Below are 18,833 nucleotides of genomic sequence, written 5' to 3' on the forward strand. Positions count from 1 at the left end.
ATAGAAGGAATAAAAAAAAACATGCTGAAAAGAAGGTATGGAAGGAAGTCCTTTGTTTTGACGAGGTGTCCCAAAGGCAAATAGGTGGCTGTCAATGTGAACTTCCTAGAACGGTTCTTTCCAGGTGATGTTGATGATCAGTTTGCGTAGGCTTCCAAAAGAAAGATGCAGCACAGAAAGCTCCAGTCAGGCTTTGCAGCAAGAAGCAGTAACAAGAATCTTCTTAGGTCTTATAGCAGCAGTGTAGCAGTAAAGGTTTCTTCAAATACAGGAGAAAATAGAGACAGGACATTTTGACACAGGAATTCTTCAAAGATGAAGGGATTCTTCAAAGAGAGAAAGCTATCAGCTGTCTCTTCCAGGCAAGCATGCAGCAACTCTTTTCCTGTTTCAAGGCCAAACACCAACTGGCTTTTTTAACAGTTCAAAAATGAAACCAAACCTGTTTAGCAGCAAGTCGCACGACAACCATAAATCTTGGCTTGTCACTCCTCTGAAACCCAAAACAACCCCTGCTGTTTTTGCTTGAAAACAGATGCCTTCCAGTAAGACTTGTTTACTAGTCAGTCCTTCTGTTGACCTTCCTTCTTTTTTAAAAAAATGCAAAGTTCAGCAATCTCCAAATGACTCAATGTCTTAATTTAAATATAAGTTCTTAAAACATATTTTACAAAAGAAACAGAAGCAATCTTGTAACATGCGTATGCTATATATTCTTTTATAGAATTATACCTTTAAATTTACATACAAGGCAAGCACTGTGTGCACTCAATGTGCCCGAAGCTTAAGCATATTGATTAGTTGTTGGAAATTTTCATGCGATCAAAAAACACTATTCCCTTACTTTATTGGTAGAACCACTGAGGAGAGATAAAGCAGCCATATCACTCAAATTGTTTTGGCATGAGTTAAGATCCTTTTTCCCTCCAATTTCAAATTCCAGGACTGCCCCTGATGTCCCCATCAATTCATTATGTAATTGCCTCTCTGACATGCTTCATGGTCTTTTGAGTGCATCACTAAGCAGATTCTTACTTCATCACCTATTTAATGTTTCACACATGTTTCTCACAAAATTCTTTCCAAATTTTTTCAGTTGCTAAATTGTATTCTCATATACTCCACTATAATCCCCCCAAAAAATTCAGAACACTTCTCAAAGCAAACCAAAAGTCACTACGCAGCAATCCTAGCTTCTAACATGTAAAAGAAAGAAAGACTTATATTTATATAGCACCTTTCATGACCTCAGGATGTCCCAAAGTACTTTACAGCCAATGAAGTACTTCAAAGTGTCACACATACAGGGTTGGATGCTCAGGTCCCGCCGGGAGAGGGAACGGAGATGGCTAGGACTCCAAAATACCAGCACTGGCCAACATGCTGATTTCCCAACGCCATTCCTGGTGCTGGCCATGTACACCAGGGTGGGGGGAGGGCGGCCCTGCAATCCTGCCCAATCCCTGATTACAACCAATTAAGCTGGTTAAGAAGCTTATTAAGAGCTCATTAATGGGGGGGGGGGGGTCTTGTGAGTTTTGTGGGGGTACATGGGCTACACGTGCTGTCTGGGGCAAATCAGCTGAAGGAAGGTGGGTACACAGTGGGAGCCAGACATGACCGTCCCAGGGAATTGCCTGGGCCCTATAAAAGAGTGAACGGTGAGGGTGGGAACTCGGCCATTGACAAACAGGTCCCCTTGGCACACCACAGGTGGTGGGAGGACTGAGGAGTAGCGTTTGGGCGGGGGGGGGGGGGGGGGGTCATCATCCTCCTGGCATCGCATCAGCATAAGAGCAGAGAGCAAGGCTGCAAAGACAACCGGCAGGGGGGTGGGGGGGGGGGGCACCTAAGCACAAGGAAGGCAGCAGCTAGCAATGGGGGCACGACTCAGATTTTGGGCCTAGTGGTGATGAGAAGCAACACCCTCTGCAGGAACTGTGGTGTCCCGGGCATCAGGAGAGAGGGACAAGGGGCAGGAAGGACACACAGAACAGGACTCTCAGCATAGGATCTACTGGTGAGGATGGAGCTACCAGGTCCTGACTGAGAGCCAATGCTGCAGGAGACTGTAACTGTTCAGGCAGATGGTCACAGAAATCTGTGCCCTCATCGCTGAAGACCTCACACCCCGCAGTACTAATCGCCATGCCCTGCCAGTTGCCATCAAATTCCCTTGAACATCTTCAGTTCTGGTCCCTTCCAAGGATCAGCTGTGGATCTTGGTGTCATCTTGCAAACAGCAGCACAACACTGCATCTCGTAAGTAACTGATACCCTCTGGTAGCACTCGCCTTGCCAGAGCGTATAAGATCATTGAACTTTTTCCTGCACTGGATTCAGCTTCCTCTCACCGTGCTTCTGCAGCCGACTGTGGCAGCAATGTCCATCCACATCTGCTTGGTCTGTGCAGGTGGTCTCCCCCTGCCACCCTCTGGGAAGAGGACCGCCCTCCTCTCCCTTACAGCCTCCAGAAGGACCTACAGTTCTGCATCTGAAATTCGAAGGGCTGCCCTGCCCTGGGCTCCAGGCCTCCAGCTCTCCACAGACATTGTGGAAATGAAGTTTTTTCTGATCTTTCACTGTCCAGTCACAGTAGTGAAACAGCAGTTCTGTAATGGAAGCTGTGATGAGTTTAAATTGGGCCTGCACTTGAGTTGGGCCTCCATATCAATTAAAGGGTCGCCCCCATGAAACTCGGGGCCCATTTCTGCTCCACCCCGGGGGCAAGTTTCAGATCCGGAAACGTTTCCCGACCCCACATTGAAAATTTAGCCCACAATGCCTGCATGACATTTGCATGTTGATCAGATGAAATATCATACTTACAAACCAGAAAAAAACACAAATGAATAACTTTTTAAAAAGAAAGTTTCTGATGAGTTACAATAACATAAAAGCTGCATTGTACCAGGTTCCTCTGCGGAAATTTCTGTGCAAGTGAGTTGCTCCCCAAAACCTTGCTATGTGCAAATTTCCTCCATCATTGGTGGCACCTTGGAGTTTCATCTGCCAAAACTACAAATTAACATAGCTCCGCCCCCATGCAAAAGACCAGAGAATGGGAGTTTCCTGCATTTATCCTCGGTCACAACAGGAACAAACTGATGCTCAAACTTTTAGGTGCAGAAGGACTCAAAATCACTATTTCCGGTGTTTTATGCCAATTTATTTTATTTCTCTTTTCTGAAACCTGCACTGGACTTTCTACTTCTTTGAATGCTTTTTCATGGTATCAGGTACTGTTATATTAAAGAGAAAAAGGTTTCCAGAATTGCATTTTCTTAAATATGCTGTGCTCGATGTGCATAACTGATGATTTGATGGCTTCAAACTTTAATTTTTCATAACATCAGTTCATTAAGAAGGACTTAAGAGGGAGTGGGAGAATACAGGAAAAGGTAAATTCAAAAGCAACAAGGAAAATGTCAAGGCTCTAAAGCTCAGCAGTGTTTTGGGAAAAAATAAGCAGAGTGGGTCAGGAAAGGAGAGCGAGACTAACAAAGATAATAGGAAATTAGTGATTAAGGTGATGTCAGGGGGAAAAAATCAAAAAAAAGTCAAAGCTAAAGGCACTATATCTGAATGCATGAAGCATTTGCAACAAATTAGATGACTTAATAGCACAAATAGAAATTAATTGGTTTGATCTAATAGCCATTATGGAGCCTTAGTTGCAAGGTGACCAAGGTTGTGAACTAAATATTCGAGGATACTTAAATTTTAGAAGAGATAGGCAAAAGGAAAAGTAGGAGTGTTAGCCCTGATCATAAAAGATGGGATAAAGACAGTAGAGAGAAAGGATCTTAGCTCAGAAAATCAATAAGTAGAATTAGTTTGGGTGGAGCGAAGAAAGAGCAAGGGCAGAAAACATTGATGGGAGTTGCTTATAGCCCCCTGATTGTAATTGTAGTGTATGGCAGAGTATAAATCAGGAAATTAGAGTACAGTAATAAAGATAATACAGTAATCATGGGGGACTTTAATCATATATACTGGGCAAACCTAATTTGCAGTAATATGGTAGAGGACGAGTTCATGCAATACATACAAGATAGTTTTCTGCATCAGCATGTCAAGAATCCAACTAGGGAACAGGTTATTTTGTATCTAGTATTGTGCAATGAGAAAGGGTTAATTAATAACATTGTGGTAAAGGGACCTCTAAGGAAGATTGACCATAATATATTAGAATTTTACATTGAGATTGAAAATGATTTTGTTAAGTCCAAAACTAGGGTCTTAAATCTAAACAAAGTAAACTACGTAGGTATGAGGGGCAAATTGGCTAAGGTAGATTGGGAAACTGTGTTAAATGATATGAGGGTAGATAAACAATGGTTAGTGTTTAAAGAATTGATAGTTAGCCTGAAGTTTGGGAAAATTTTAGAATTCAGCAAAGGAGGACCAAGAAATTGGTAAGGAAAGAGAATATAAGAGTAAACGAACAAGAGACATAAAAAGATTGCAAACATTTCTATAGTTATGTAAATAGGAAGAAATTGGTGAAAGTAAACATGGGTCCATTAGAGGTAGAGGCAGGTGAAATTATAATGGGGATTAAGGAAAGAGCAAAGACATTAAACAAATACTTTGTATCTGTCTTCACGGTAGAAGACGCAAACATTTCTTTGGAAATAATGGGGTCTAGTGTGAATTGGGAGCTTAAAGAAATCAATATCAGTAAAGAAATAGTACTGGAGACATTAATGGGACTACGTGGCAACAAATGTGCTGGACCTGACGACCGGCATCCTAGGGTTTTAAAAGAGATAGCTGCAGAGATAGTGGATGCATTGGTTTTAAAATACCAGAATTCTTTAGATTCCAGAACAGTTCCCAAGTATTTGAAGGCAGCAAACATATTTAAGAAAGGAGGAAGAGAAAAAAGGGGTTCTACAGGCCAATTAGCCTAACATCAGTGGGAGGCAAAATGCTAGAATCTATTATTGGGGATGTGGTAACAGGGTGCTTAGAAAATCATAATATGATAGCAGAGTCAGCACAGATTTATGAAAGGGAAATAGTGTTTAACAAATTTGAGTTTTTCGAGGATATAACCGGTATGATAAATAAGGGGGACCCAGTGGATGCAGAGTACTTGGATTTCCAAAAAGCATTCAATAAGGTGCCACACAAAATGCTATTGCACAAAATTAGGACTCGAGATTGGGGGTAATATATTAGCACAGACTGAGGATTGGTTAATTGACAGAAAACAGAGTTGGAATGAACGGGACATTTTTGGGTTAGCAGGCTGTAACTTGAGGGGTATCGCAAGGATCAGTACTCGGGCCTCAGCTATACAATATACAAGTTATAAGAATGACTTAGATGAGTGTAACATGTCTAGGTCTGCTGATGATACAAAGTTAGGTGGGAAATTAAGTGGTGAGAAGGATGCAAAGAGGCTGCAGAGGGATATAGACAGGTTGAGTGAATGGGGCAGATCATGGCAGATGGAACACAATCTGATCTTGTTGAATGGCGGAGATGGCTAAAAGGGCCAAATGGTCTATTCCAGCTCCTATTTTTTATTTTCTTTTGAAAGGTAGATGGTGTATGTTTTGCACCTTCCTCGGGTCCTGATTGTTTACGTTGATTTCCATTTGTTTTTTGCAGCTTTTTACATTCCAGCATATGGTAATGAGATTCCAAAGAAATTTCAGTATAAGTTGATGTTGGCAAGATCAGCATAGAATTGTTATTTAAGTCAGATCAAGGAAATACCAGTCCAATTAATTATTTCCAATAGTTCAGGGGTCTAGAATGAGATCTAGATATGATTAAATGTCAGAAATTTAAGGCACAGAGCAGGAGAAACGTATTCCTTTTTACAGAGGGTTGTGAGGCTGTGGAATATACTACTGGACCATGTCAACTTCTAAGAATGGGTTGGATAGGTGGTTGAAGGAAAGGGCAATATAGGAATAAGGTGACTGCCTAGATTAGGACTGTCGCTTGTGTGGAGTTTAAGTACCAACCTGGACTGATTAGGTTGATTACCTTCTTTTGTGTTGTATTTTCTCTGTATATTCAGCATAATCACAAGAAGAATGAAAAGAGGAGATTAGAAGAAATGTCTTTACACAGAGGATCATTAGAGGGTGGAAGATCCCGTCACTAATCATTTCTGGAGCAAAACCCACAAATTCGTTTATAAGGAAATTTTATAGCCACTTGCAAAAATGAAAAAAAATGTCCAAGGAGAACAGGTAGGTGAGTGGGATTGGAGGAGGGAGCTTCTGTGAAGATAAACACCAGTGCAGATTTAACAGCCTGAATGACCTGTTTCGGTGCTGTAATACTCTACCATTCTATGAATACAGGAATAGCTTTTCATTTGACAGTTTCCAGTGTTCTCTGCAGTACAAAAGAAAGTTAATGGCGTAGAAACAATCCTGCACTGGTTAGTCCAATATAAATCAACTAGCGTTGATTATAAAAATAGTTTGGGTGAATAAACAGTGACGAATGAGAAAAATAACGATTCCAGAGTTCAGATAGAATAGACCACCCAAGCTTTGTTCTCGTTGTTTATTGTGTCACATAAAATGTAATGAGGTTATTATTTGCTTATAGTTACTAGTCCGACCTATTACTTTTTTCTGAATTGTGTTAGAATTTCAAAAAGTTCCTTGCTTACACCCTTCTGTGAATCACATTGCCATATTACCCTGCAGCCATGATATCACAGCCTGTAAGTGTAATTTGAGCTACTTTTAATTGTTTTAGGCATTGTTTTTATATTATGTGGTTGAAATGTAATACACAGACTGTAACTTAAAACTTTGTTTTTGTTCTTCATGATATTGTCTCAATTCGTGCGGTAACCTAAAAGCTCATTACTCCTGCCAGGAATCTGCAATGGTCTGTTCTGAGCCCAGACTGTTTGGAGTGTACTTTATAAAAAGAACTATTCTTTGTTTTTCTTATTTTTCATAGCATACTTCTAATCTGGCCACACTCTCCAGATCACCTGAAGTGACAGCGAGCTCATCACGTGATTGTAATTTTAGCTCTGGTTGGTCTTGTGGAATGGTTATAGATGATTAGAATAGGTCAGGCCTGGAAATTCAAAGAGAGTGCAAATTTCTCCAGCAGCCGGCTCTCCTACATCCTTTATGAGGTTCAACAATTACATGGCATCAGTATGGCGAAGCACAGCTCTTGAGCATGTAGATTGCTTGGCCCACGCTTGGTTTTTCAATTGCATTGTTCAACATCACTGGGACCACTCAATGGTTACCTTCTTTGTCAAGAGGGTACTCTTAGGTGGTTTAGCAGTGTGCTGCCCTTTTGACAAAGGATGACATCCGAGTCGAGTGGCTGACTGTTAACAAGTGCTCAGACTACAGGTGCATGGGAGTTGATCCCCTATTAAAAATGATGACCGTGGCACCATGTGGTTAAAATGACATCCCTGGCAAGGCAGTAGGACACCAGTCATAGAGTTATACAACACAGAAACAGGCCCTTCGGCCCATCGTGTCTATGCCGGCCATCCAGCACCCAACTATTCTAATCCCATATTCGTAATCCCAGTGTTCGTGGTAAACAATTTTGGGGTCCGTGACTGGTAATTTCAGGGACGGGAAATTTCCCATTGGCTTCTACAGACCGGCTTTAAGAAAATCGCAAGTATCAGTTTCACAGCTGACAGCTGCTGAAGCAGAACAGTGCTTCGGTACTTCAGACAGATTGAGGGTTTCCGGCTGGGAGAGGGGGGAAGAGTGAGAGACAGAGTGTGTGGGGAGGGAGAGAGAGAGGGGGGAGAGAGTGGGAGAGGGGCGGACAGAGAGAGAGAATCAGGCGAGAGGGAGAAAAAGAGGCGGGGGTACTGAGAGAGAGTGGGAGGGGGAACAGATAGAGAGAGTTGGGGATAGAGTGTGGGGAGATAGAGAGAGAAGTGGGGGGCACAGATAGAGAGAGAGAGTGAGCGAGAGACAGCAGGGGAGAGTGGGGCGGACAGAGGGAGAGAGAGTGGGAGAGGGCAGACAGAGAGAGAGTGGGGTAGAGAGAGTGTGGGGGACAGAGAGTGAGTGGGGGACAAAGAGAGACAGAGTGAGAGGAGAGAGAGTGGAGGGGAGAGAATGGAGGAGAGAGAGGGGGGACAGAAAGAGGGAGAGGTGGGGACAGAAAGAGGGAGAGGTGGGGACAGAGAGAGAGAGAGGGACAGAGAAAGGGGAGAATGGCACATTCGGGGGGACAACACAGAGAGGGGGTGCTGACACAAAGTAGGGGGAAGCAACACAGAAAGGGGAGGGAGCAACACAGAGGGGGGCAGGAACAACACAGAGTGCAGAGTGGGGGGGGAAACAACAGAGAGCGAGGAAGAGAGAGAAACAGACAAACACAGGGGCCGAAATTTTATGGCTCCCCAACAAGTGGGGTGGTGGCAGGGAAGGCGGGTATAAAATTGAGTGGGAAGTGTGGGGTGGGGGGGCGTAACCGATCCCCTCCTATCCCCGCCGCAAATTTACGCAGGGCGGCAGCAGCGAGAAACGGCCTGCCTGCCCCAGGCCAATCTAGGCCCTTAAGTGGCCAATTAACCACCACTTAGTGGTCCTAAAGGAAGAGTGCTAAATTGGGGGAAGGCCAACTATACCAAAATTCGGCAGGAGCTGGGGAATGTAGATTGGGAGCAGCTGTTTGAAGGTAAATCCACATTTGATATGTGGGAGGCTTTTAAAGAGAGGTTGATTAGCGTGCAGGAGAGACATGTTCCCGTGAAAATGAGAGATAGAAATGGCAAGATTAGGGAACCATGGATGACAGGTGAAATTGTGAGACTAGCTAAGAGGAAAAAGGAAGCATACATAAGGTCTAGGCGGCTGAAGAAAGCCGAAGCTTTGAAAGAATATCGGGAATGTAGGACCAATCTGAAACGAGGAATTAAGAGGGCTAAAAGGGGTCATGAAATATCTTTAGCAAACAGGGTTACGGAAAATCCCAGAGCCTTTTATTCATATATAAGGAGCAAGAGGGTAACTAGAGAAAGGATTGGCCCACTCAAGGACAAAGGAGGAAACTTATGCGTGGAGTCAGAGAAAATGGGTGAGATTCTAAACGAGTACTTTGCATCGGTATTCACCGAGGAGAGGGACATGACGGATGTTGAGGTTAGGGACAGATGTTTGATTACTCTCGGTCAAGTCGGCATAAGGAGGGAGGAAGTGTTGGGTATTCTAAAAGGCATTAAGGTGGACAAGTCCCCAGGTCCGGATGGGATCTATCCCAGGTTACTGAGGGAAGCGAGAGAGGAAATAGCTGGGGCCTTAACAGATATCTTTGCAGCATCCTTAAACACGGGTGAGGTCCCGGAGGACTGGAGAATTGCTAATGTTGTCCCCTTGTTTAAGAAGGGTAGCAGGGATAATCCAGGTAATTATAGACCGGTGAGCCTGACGTCAGTGGTAGGGAAGCTGCTGGAAAAGATACTGAGGGATAGGATCTATTCCCATTTGGAAGAAAATGGGCTTATCAGTGATAGGCAACATGGTTTTGTGCAGGGAAGGTCATGTCTTACCAACTTAATAGAATTCTTTGAGGAAGTGACAAAGTTGATTGATGAGGGAAGGGCTGTAGATGTCATATACATGGACTTCAGTAAGGCGTTTGATAAGGTTCCCCATGGTAGGCTGATGGAGAAAGTGAAGTCGCATGGGGTCCAGGGTGTACTAGCTAGATGGATAAAGAACTGGCTGGACAACAGGAGACAGAGAGTAGCAGTGGAAGGGAGTTTCTCAAAATGGAGACGTGTGAACAGTGGTGTTCCACAGGGATCCGTGCTGGGACCACTGTTGTTTGTAAATGATTTGGAGGAAAGTATAGGTGGTCTGATTAGCAAGTTTGCAGATGACACTAAGATTGGTGGAGTAGCAGATAGTGAAGGGGACTGTCAGAGAATACAGCAGAATATAAATAGATGGGAGAGTTGGGCAGAGAAATGGCAGATGGAGTTCAATCAGGGCAAATGCGAGGTGATGCATTTTGGAAGATCCAATTCAAGAGTGAACTATACAGTAAATGGAAAAGTCCTGGGGAAAATTGATGTACAGAGAGATTTGGGTGTTCAGATCCATTGTTCCCTGAAGGTGGCAACACAGGTCAATAGAGTGGTCAAGAAGGCATACGGCATGCTTTCCTTCATCGGACGGGGTATTGAGTACAAGGGTTGGCAGGTCATGATACAGTTGTATAAGACTTTGGTTTGGCCACATTTGGAATACTGCGTGCAGTTCTGGTCGCCACATTACCAAAAGGATGTAGATGCTTTGGAGGGGGTGCAGAGGAGGTTCACCAGGATGTTGCCTGGTATGGAGGGCGCTAGCTATGAAGAGAGGTTGAGTAGATTAGGATTATTTTCATTAGAAAGACGGAGGTTGAGGGGGGACCTGATTGAGGTGTACAAAATCATGAGAGGTATAGACAGGGTGGATAGCAAGAAGCTTTTTCCCAGAGTGGGGGATTCAATTACTAGGGGTCACGAGTTCAAAGTGAGAGGGGAAAAGTTTAGGGGGGATATGCGTGGAAAGTTCTTTACGCAGAGGGTGGTGGGTGCCTGGAACGCGTTGCCAGTGGAGGTGGTAGACGCGGGCACGATAGCGTCTTTTAAGATGTATCTAGACAGATACATGAATGGGCAGGAAGCAAAGAGATACAGACCTTTAGAAAATAGGCGACATGTTTAGATAGAGGATCTGGATTGGCGCAGGCTTGGAGGGCCAAAGGGCCTGTTCCTGTGCTGTAATTTTCTTTGTTTTTTGTTCTTTAAGGGCCTCCTCCTGCCACTGTGGGTATTTTACCCTCAGTGGCCTGACAGCAAAGGCCCTAAGAACCAACCTGGTAAAACCAAGAGGCCTACTTGTGGGCTGGTGGGGCGCTCCTGATTGGGCACCCTGTGCCCAACGGAGGTCCACCGCCGAAGCCCCAGCCACTCCCAACGCACAACACTTACCGATTATCCCCAGTGAGACCCTAAAAACTTACTTCCTTTCCCGGGCCGTCCTTTCTGTTGCCTCCGAAGGCTGGGTGTAGTCCCAGCACTAGCCACCGCTCCTGGAGGCACTGCTGGGACTAACAGCTGCCGGCCCGTTGATTGGCTGGCAGCTCCAATAGGGAGGACCTCCTGTCTCAAGGAAGTCCTGCCCAAGGCCAATTATGGGCCTGAGGAGCGAAAAATCCCAGACTTTCTCCCCAGGCCCAGCAGAGGCTGGCTCGCCACCGACTTTTTGGCCAGTGGGTGGGGCCTCCCACCCGATGTAAAATTCTGGCCAGAAAGAGAGGAGGGAGAGAGAGCAATCAAGATGGATATCTATCCAGAATACTCCACTCCACAAGTGTGCGGGCAGACATTGACCACTTGTACAAGCAAATAAATATCAGATATCTCACTAAATCAATGTCCAACATAGTGAGGAGAAAATAAGTCAATAAATTAGTCTTCTCATTTAAAGCTTCTACACAAAATGCACATTTGTTCTTATTTTGATTAATTGTAAGATAAATTTTTAATGCATTTATCTTTCTGAAATTGTCTCACCAGCTCCCTATGTAAGGCAAAAATTGTAATGTGACCCCCACACAAAAAGGTTGGACACCCCTGCTCCAAGCCTTTAACCTTGTGTTTTTAAATAACTCAGCAGCTAGGTTATTTTAAAACACAAGTTTAAAGGCTTGTGTTATATAAACTCATTTTAAAATGGCAAAAGTCACTTCAGGAATGTCTTGATTTTTACACTTTGGAATGCATTACTTTCACTTGGGACACAATCTCAGTGACATGTTGAAAGTTACTGAACTTTTATTTCTATAATAAATGTCACAATTCTGCTGCTATCCCATTTGGAATCACATTGTTCTAGAACTTGTGTAAAGGGGAAAACCGGCACGAAAATCCAAGGAATCTCCAGAAGTCAGCACTGTAAGTTCCTCATGAATACAAGACTATGGCGTATTGGAGCAGAATTACATTGGTGAAAATAGGATGCTGCTGACTCAATACAATAGTTGCAAATATAATGTAACAGATAGCTTTAATAAACCTTAATCTATAATGAACTGTCTACAATCCCTCAACAAAATCCATGCTGCATTTGCAGTTTTAAAAACTGTCCGGGAAGACATAGTAACAATTTACTATGTTTCAATGACCATCTTAGAAACAGTCATTAACTGTTTTTATTTTGCTGCGAATGGGATTAACGAGTGATGGTCAAATTGCCTTGTAACAACAGCAGTGTGAGAAATGGTCTGTCTTCCTATTGCTGATTTTTCTACTGCCACGCCTCAATAACTTCAATAACAATCCTCTCCTTGAGTTTTATGGTTTATTGATCGAATTTGCACTCTTGACACAGTGTGAATCCAGAGGTCATCCAACAAAGTCCATCTACCACACTGTGACATGGTGTAGCTAGTTCTATTTTGTCAACAAAAGTAATTTGCATTGGCATTGCATACTACTTTGCTTGCTAGCTAGCTAATACAGTTGTGCTGCTCTGCACTGATGTTTGTATGCTTAACTACTTGATCTATAGGGATCTACAAGTATGTCAAAGATCAGTAACTGCAATATGCATCATTTGCTATCCAGGTTGAGTACAGATAACATGAGTGGCAATGTCATTTGAAATTTGTCTGTATCATACAATTACATTACATGATAAGTGCACCTTTGCTAACAGATAAGAGATTTGGTTTGGACATAAATTGGTTAGTCTGGAGTATAATCTTACAGATAGTAACTAAACATTTTGTAATTGAATAATACATGCAGTAACAACCGCTCAACTTTTTGCCGAAAAGCATTATGTTAATAATTATCTTGTCAGAGCTGAATCGGAATTGACAGTGATAGACTGAGATATAGACATAAGTGAATTTAAGAGAATTGCTTTATGCAAGGCACTGAAGGGCGCTCTTTATTTGTAATTGTGTTTATTTAATTTTGTCACTAGCTTTGGTGAGCAAATGACATTTTTTCCATGAGATTCTGTTGTTTCTGTATTTTAGAATCCAGAACCTAGTTTAACAGCCTGTCAAGATAAATAAACTTGGCTGCCTACCATTAATCTCTCTGTCCCTTCCTGTCCCACTCTGCTTTTCTGGTTTACATGACTCTTCTGAAGTACTATCTGCTCCATCCTATAAAATTCTCATGATTTGGAGATCACGGTCCTTTTATTGGCTGCCCTGTCTTCAGATACATATTACAAGCAGGTGGAGAAGTTGCACAAACTGAGACCATCACTAGTTAAATTGTGTTGTGACAACAGCAGTGTGAGAAATGGTCTGTCTTCCTATTGCTGATTTTTCTATTGCCTCACCTCAATAGCTACAATAATAATCCTCTCCTTGAGATTTATGGTTTATTGGTCGAATTTGCACTTTTGACACAGCGTGAATCCAGAGGTCATCCGACAAGGTCCATCTACCACACTGTGACATGCTGTAGCTAGCTCTATTCTGTCAACAAAAGTAATTTGCATTGGCATTGCATACCATTGTGCTTGCTAGCTAGTTAATACAGTTGTGCTGCTCTGCACTGATGTTTGTATGCTTAGCTACTTGGCCTATAGAGAAAAATGTGTTTTAAATCAGACTGTGTTGTGATGGCATTAGATTGGCTACACACTTCATATTTAGACTAATTGTCCCCATGTCCGTGGCTGAATCAATAATTTTGTCAAATGTCCATAGTGCAACATGTTGGTGCCTATCCCTAAATAGGACTATCATTCAATTGGCTGTTTTAATATTAATAATTATGCCAGTGACAATACAAAATTAAGGAACCCTAATACCTGAAATTACAGAATTAGTGATTAATAGTTCTTGAAAGTTTTCAGAAACAATGCATTGATTCATTTAGAGCTTTGCCAAATCCTGTAAATATTTTGCTGTAAAAAGATCCATTGATCACTAACCTGATATGAAGCCACATGAGCATCTGAGTGGTACCCCCTCCAAACACCCAGACGGTGAAGAACACGATCAGCAGGGTTGTGGTGAACATCATCTGTTTGGGTTTTGAGTCAGTGTCTCGGATTGCCAAGGCAAACGCAATGGCACCACGCAAGCCTTGGGAACAAAGGGTCCAATTATTACATTAATACAAAGATGCATATACATGCAGGGGTAGCAATAAATAATTAGATTTGGAAATGACTAGAAATATAAGTAGAAACATCAAATCCTTGTTAGTCACAGATGCTCACAGCCAACACATTCCTGAACTGTGTTTGACTATTATGTTCTGGCTGCTCAAGCAAGATCTGACAAGTGATTTGCAGCCATCAAAACTCAAGCCAGCTCAGTCATAAAGATATGTGATGAGTTGAAATGAGAACCAAAAGTGATCCCAATTTGGCATGATTTCAGAACATTTCGGAATAAATGGCCACAATTTCCCTTCTAATTAATTGCACATGTCCCGAGATAAAACAGTATCCTTGTGCATTTTAATAATCCAGTAAAGGTAGGTGGCATTACTCAGCAGGTCAGGCAGCATCAGTGGAGAGAGAAGCAGAGTTAAAGGGCTGATTTTTACGCCGCCCCAGTGGGGCGGCTGCTGGCTTGCGGGGCGGCAGAAAATTGAGCGGGATGCTCCAGGAGGCCTACCCACCCCGCTTCCACCTCCGGCCAAGTTTACAGAATCGGGCGGGGGGGGGGGGGGGGGGGGGTGGGAAACGCCCCGCCCGCCCTAAGCCAATCAAGGCCCTTATGTGGCCACTTAAAGGCCCTCGCCCGCCTCCACGGGTATTTTACCCATGGCAGGCGGGCGTTATGGGGACGTGAAAGGTTGCCCAGCGATAGCTGCCAGCCTTTCTGCGCCCCGGGGTGGGGGGCATGGTAGTAAGGCACAGGGTGCCCGATTGAGGGCTGCCCCTGCCTTCCAACCCACCCCCGGGACCCAAGACGCTTCCCTCCCCCCAAACGACCACTCCAGCCTCACCAGGGAAGGACCAATTCCCCTGGTGAGGCAACCCCAACTTACCTTCCCTCCAGGCTCCCTGGCGTCGGCTGGGTTGCAGTCCCAGCAGTGGCCACCGCTCCCGGTGGCGCAGTTGGGACTAAGAGCTGCCGGCCCACTGATTGGCCGGCAGCTCACTGAGGCGGGACCTCCTCCCTCAAGGGGGTGGAAGTCCCGCCTCAGGACAATTAAAGCCCGGGGACCCGTAAAATGCGGGACGGATCCCAGGGCTAGGCGGAAGCGGGTTCACCACCGACTTTCACATTGGTGGCAAATTCCCGTTCTCCTAAGGTAAAATCCAGCCCTAAGTTTCAGGTCAGAGACCTTTCATCAGGACAGGCGAAGATTATAAAACAATTGGGTTTTAAGCAAGTGAAGGGGGGGGCGGGGCGTTGGTGGGGAAGAGAACAAAAGGGAAGGTGTGTAATAGGGCAGAGGGCAGGAGTGATTAAGTAACAAAGCTGTCATGGAACAAGAGCAAAGAGTGTGTTAATGCTTGTGGTTAAACACAAAGCATTGTCCAAAGAGAGTGTGAATGGCAGGATAATGAGCAGCTCTGTCCACATGAAAAACAAGAACATGGTTAAAAAAAACAAAAAAAAAAGTAAAGTATAAAAAAAGGCCAGTCATGCTCTGAAATTGTTGAACTCAAGGTTGAATCTGCAAGGCTGTAGATTGCCTAATTGAAAGATCAGGTGCTGCTCCTTGAGCTTGCGTTGATGTTCACTGGAATGCTGCAGCAGGCCAAGACAGAGATGTGAGCATGAGAGCAGGGAGGTATGTTGAAATGACATGCAACTGGAAGCTCGGGATCATGCTTTCGGACTGAGTGGAGGTGTTCTGCAAAGTGGTCACCCAATCTGTGTTTGGTCTTCCCAATGTGAAGGCAACCGCATTGTGAGCAGAGAATACAATACACTAAACTGAAAGAAATACAAGTAAATCGCTACTTCACCTGAAAGGAATGCTTGGGGTCTTGGATGGTGAGGAGAGAGGAGGTAAAAGGGCAGGTATTACACCTCCTGCGATTGCATGGGAAGGTGCCGTGGGAAGAGGACAAGGTGTCGGGGGTGATGGAGGATTGGGTGTCACGGAGGAACGATCCCTTTGGAAGGGAAGATGTATTTGGTGGTGGAATCATGCTGGAGGTGGCAGAAATGGCGGAGGATGATTCTTTGGACGTGGAGGCTGGTGGGTGGAAAGTAAGGACAAGCGAACCCTGTCACGGTTCTGGGAGGGAGGGGAAGGGTTGTGGGCAGAAGTGCGGGAAATAGGTCGGACATGGTTGAGCGCCCTGTCAACCAAAGTGGGGGGGAATCCTCAGTTGAGGAAAATGAAAGGCATGCCAGAAGCGCTGTTGTGGACGGTTGCATCATCAGAACAGATGTGTTGAAGATGGAGAATCTGGGAAAATGGGATGGAGTCCTTACAGGAAACGGGGTGTAAGGAAGTGTAGTCAAGGTAGCCGTGGGAGTCGGTGGGTTTGTAATGAATATTAGTAGACAGCCTATCCCCAGACATGGAAACAGAGAAGTTGAGGAAGGGAAGTGTCGAAGATAAACCATTTCAAGGTGAGAGAAGGGTGGAAATTGGAAGCAAAGTTGATGAAGTTTTCCAGTTCAGGGCGAGAGCAGGAAGCAGCACTGATACAGTCACCAATGTACTGGAAAAATAGGTAATGGAGGGGGCCTGAGTAGGACTGGAACAAGGAATGTTCGACATCTCCCACAAAAAGACAGACATAACTAGGACTCACGTGGGTACCCATAGCAACAGCTTGTATTTGAAAGAAGTGAGTGGACGAAAGGAGAAGTTGTTCAATGTGAGAACAAGTTCAGCCAGGTGGATGTGGGTTGGTGGTGGATGGGGACTGGTTGGGCCTCTGTTCAAGGTGTACACCTCCATCCCCACCAGGATGGTCTGAGGGCTCTCCGCTTCTTCCTTGAACACTTCCCTTCCCTTCCTTGACTTCTCTGTCTCCACCTCTGCGGATAGGCTGTCTACTAATATTCATTATAAGCACACCGTCTCCCATGGCTACCTTGACTACACTTCCTCACACCCTGCTTCCTATAAGGACTCCTATAAGGGGGGGAGGCACAGTGGTTAGCACTGCAGCCTCACAGCTCCAGCGACCTGGGTTCAGTTCTGGGTACTGCCTGTGCGGAGTTTGCAAGTTCTCCTTGTGACCGCGTGGGTTTCCGCCAGGTACTCCGGTTTCCTCGCACAGCCAAAGACTTGCAGGTTGATAGGCACTCTACAGCCTTGTGGATTTAACATTGAGTTCAACAATTTCAGAGCATAACTGACCTTTTTCTATTTTTCTATTTTTTATTATTTTATTTTTTAACCATGTGCCTGTTTTTCATGTGGATGGAGCTGCTCATTATTCTGCCATTAACACTCTCTCTGGCCTAATGCTTTGTCTTTAACCACAAGCACTAACATGCTTTTTGGTTTTGTCTCATGACAGCTTTGTTATTTAATCTCTCCTGCCCTCTGCACAATCACACACTGTCCCTGGGTCAAAATCCTGGAACTCCCTTCCTAACAGCACTGTGGCTGTACCTACCTCACATGGACTGCAGCGGTTCAAGAAGGCAGCTCACCACCACCTTCTCAAGGGCTATTAGGGGTGGGCAACAAATGCTGGCTTAGCCAGCGACGCCCACATCCCATGAATGAATTTTTTAAAAAGCACCTTCCGTTTTGTTCTCTTCCTCACCAACGGTTAGCACCGCAGCCTCACAGCTCCAGGGACCCGGGTTCGATTCCGGGTACTGCCTGTGCGGAGTTTGCAAGTTCTCCCTGTGACCGTGTCGGTTTTCGCCGGGTGCTCCGGTTTCCTCCCACAGCCAAAGATTTGCAGGTGATAGGTAAATTGGCCATTGTAAATTGCCCCTAGTGTAGGTCGGTGGTAGGGAATATGGGATTTCTGTAGGGTTAGTATAAATGGGTGGTTGTTGGTTGGCACAGACTCGGTGGGCCAAAGGGCCTGTTTCAGTGCTGTATCTCTAAAATAAAAAAAAAACCCACCCCCCTTCACTTGCTTAAAACCTAATTCTTTTCTAATATTTGCCAGTTCTGATGAAAGGTCACTGACCTGAAACGTTTACTCTGCTTATCTCTCCACAGATGCTGCCAGACCTGCTGAGTATTTCCAGCACTTTCTGTTTTTATTTCAGATTTCCAGCATCTGCAGTATTTTGCTTTAATATAAAGGTAGCTGGCAGGTAGATATCGATGGGTATCGACGGGTTGGGTGCGTGCATGTGTGTGTGCGTGTGCCTGTCAAGGGGGCTGTTGTGAATGGGATATTAAATCTGAATATGAATGGAGATTCACCGTCCAGTGCGAGGCATGTATCTCCCCTCTTGGCAATCTTATCAGGCATGGATAGGGGGAGGCAGGGTGGGGAGAGGAGAAAGAAATGGTTGACATGCACCTTAACTCTGTTAAATCCAATGGTGGACAGATAGATATTCTGTCTGAGGTTAGCTTGCTTGTGGGGTCTTTACTCATCTATTTATCCACTGAAAGGGGTCCATGCTGCTGAGCAGAATGAGAATGTACCATACTCTTGAATATCCAATGGTAGTTCCCGTATATTCACAGTGGCCAGTATATAATTGTGGCAGCTGATTTTTCAAAAAGCTGAAATTTAAGGGTTTTTAAAAAATAGAAGATAAATGTTTAAGGAGCTAAATTCTCAGTCCCCCTTAATTTGAATAGGCCACTGGCACATGAAAGGTTGGACTATATAGCACATTTGGTCAGGGAGTGCAAAATCTGATGAGTCAGCAGAGCTTAAAGGGCTGCCGTTACTCACAATGGCACAATAGCTGCTATATGTGAA

At 44.4% G+C, this 18,833-nt stretch overlaps 1 protein-coding gene and 1 long non-coding RNA gene across 4 annotated transcripts in view; one reads left to right on the forward strand and one right to left on the reverse strand.

The window, feature by feature from the left end:
* Nucleotides 1-18,833, reverse strand: part of LOC137375409 (sodium/hydrogen exchanger 9-like) — a 490,009-nt gene that overhangs the window by 168,714 nt on the left and 302,462 nt on the right. For all 3 annotated transcript variants that reach the window (XM_068042592.1, XM_068042593.1, XM_068042594.1), the window contains exon 12: nucleotides 13,932-14,085. In XM_068042592.1, the coding sequence (XP_067898693.1) occupies nucleotides 13,932-14,085 (154 nt within the window). The remainder of the gene's footprint in view (nucleotides 1-13,931; nucleotides 14,086-18,833) is intronic.
* The window catches only part of LOC137375410 (uncharacterized), an 88,741-nt gene that overhangs the window by 9,695 nt on the left and 60,213 nt on the right, over nucleotides 1-18,833 (forward strand). The window contains exon 2 of the long non-coding RNA XR_010975997.1: nucleotides 6,041-6,215. This is a non-coding gene — a long non-coding RNA (uncharacterized lncRNA). The remainder of the gene's footprint in view (nucleotides 1-6,040; nucleotides 6,216-18,833) is intronic.

Source organism: Heterodontus francisci, chromosome 11 (assembly GCF_036365525.1).
Source record: "Heterodontus francisci isolate sHetFra1 chromosome 11, sHetFra1.hap1, whole genome shotgun sequence".
Taxonomy (NCBI): domain Eukaryota; kingdom Metazoa; phylum Chordata; class Chondrichthyes; order Heterodontiformes; family Heterodontidae; genus Heterodontus; species Heterodontus francisci.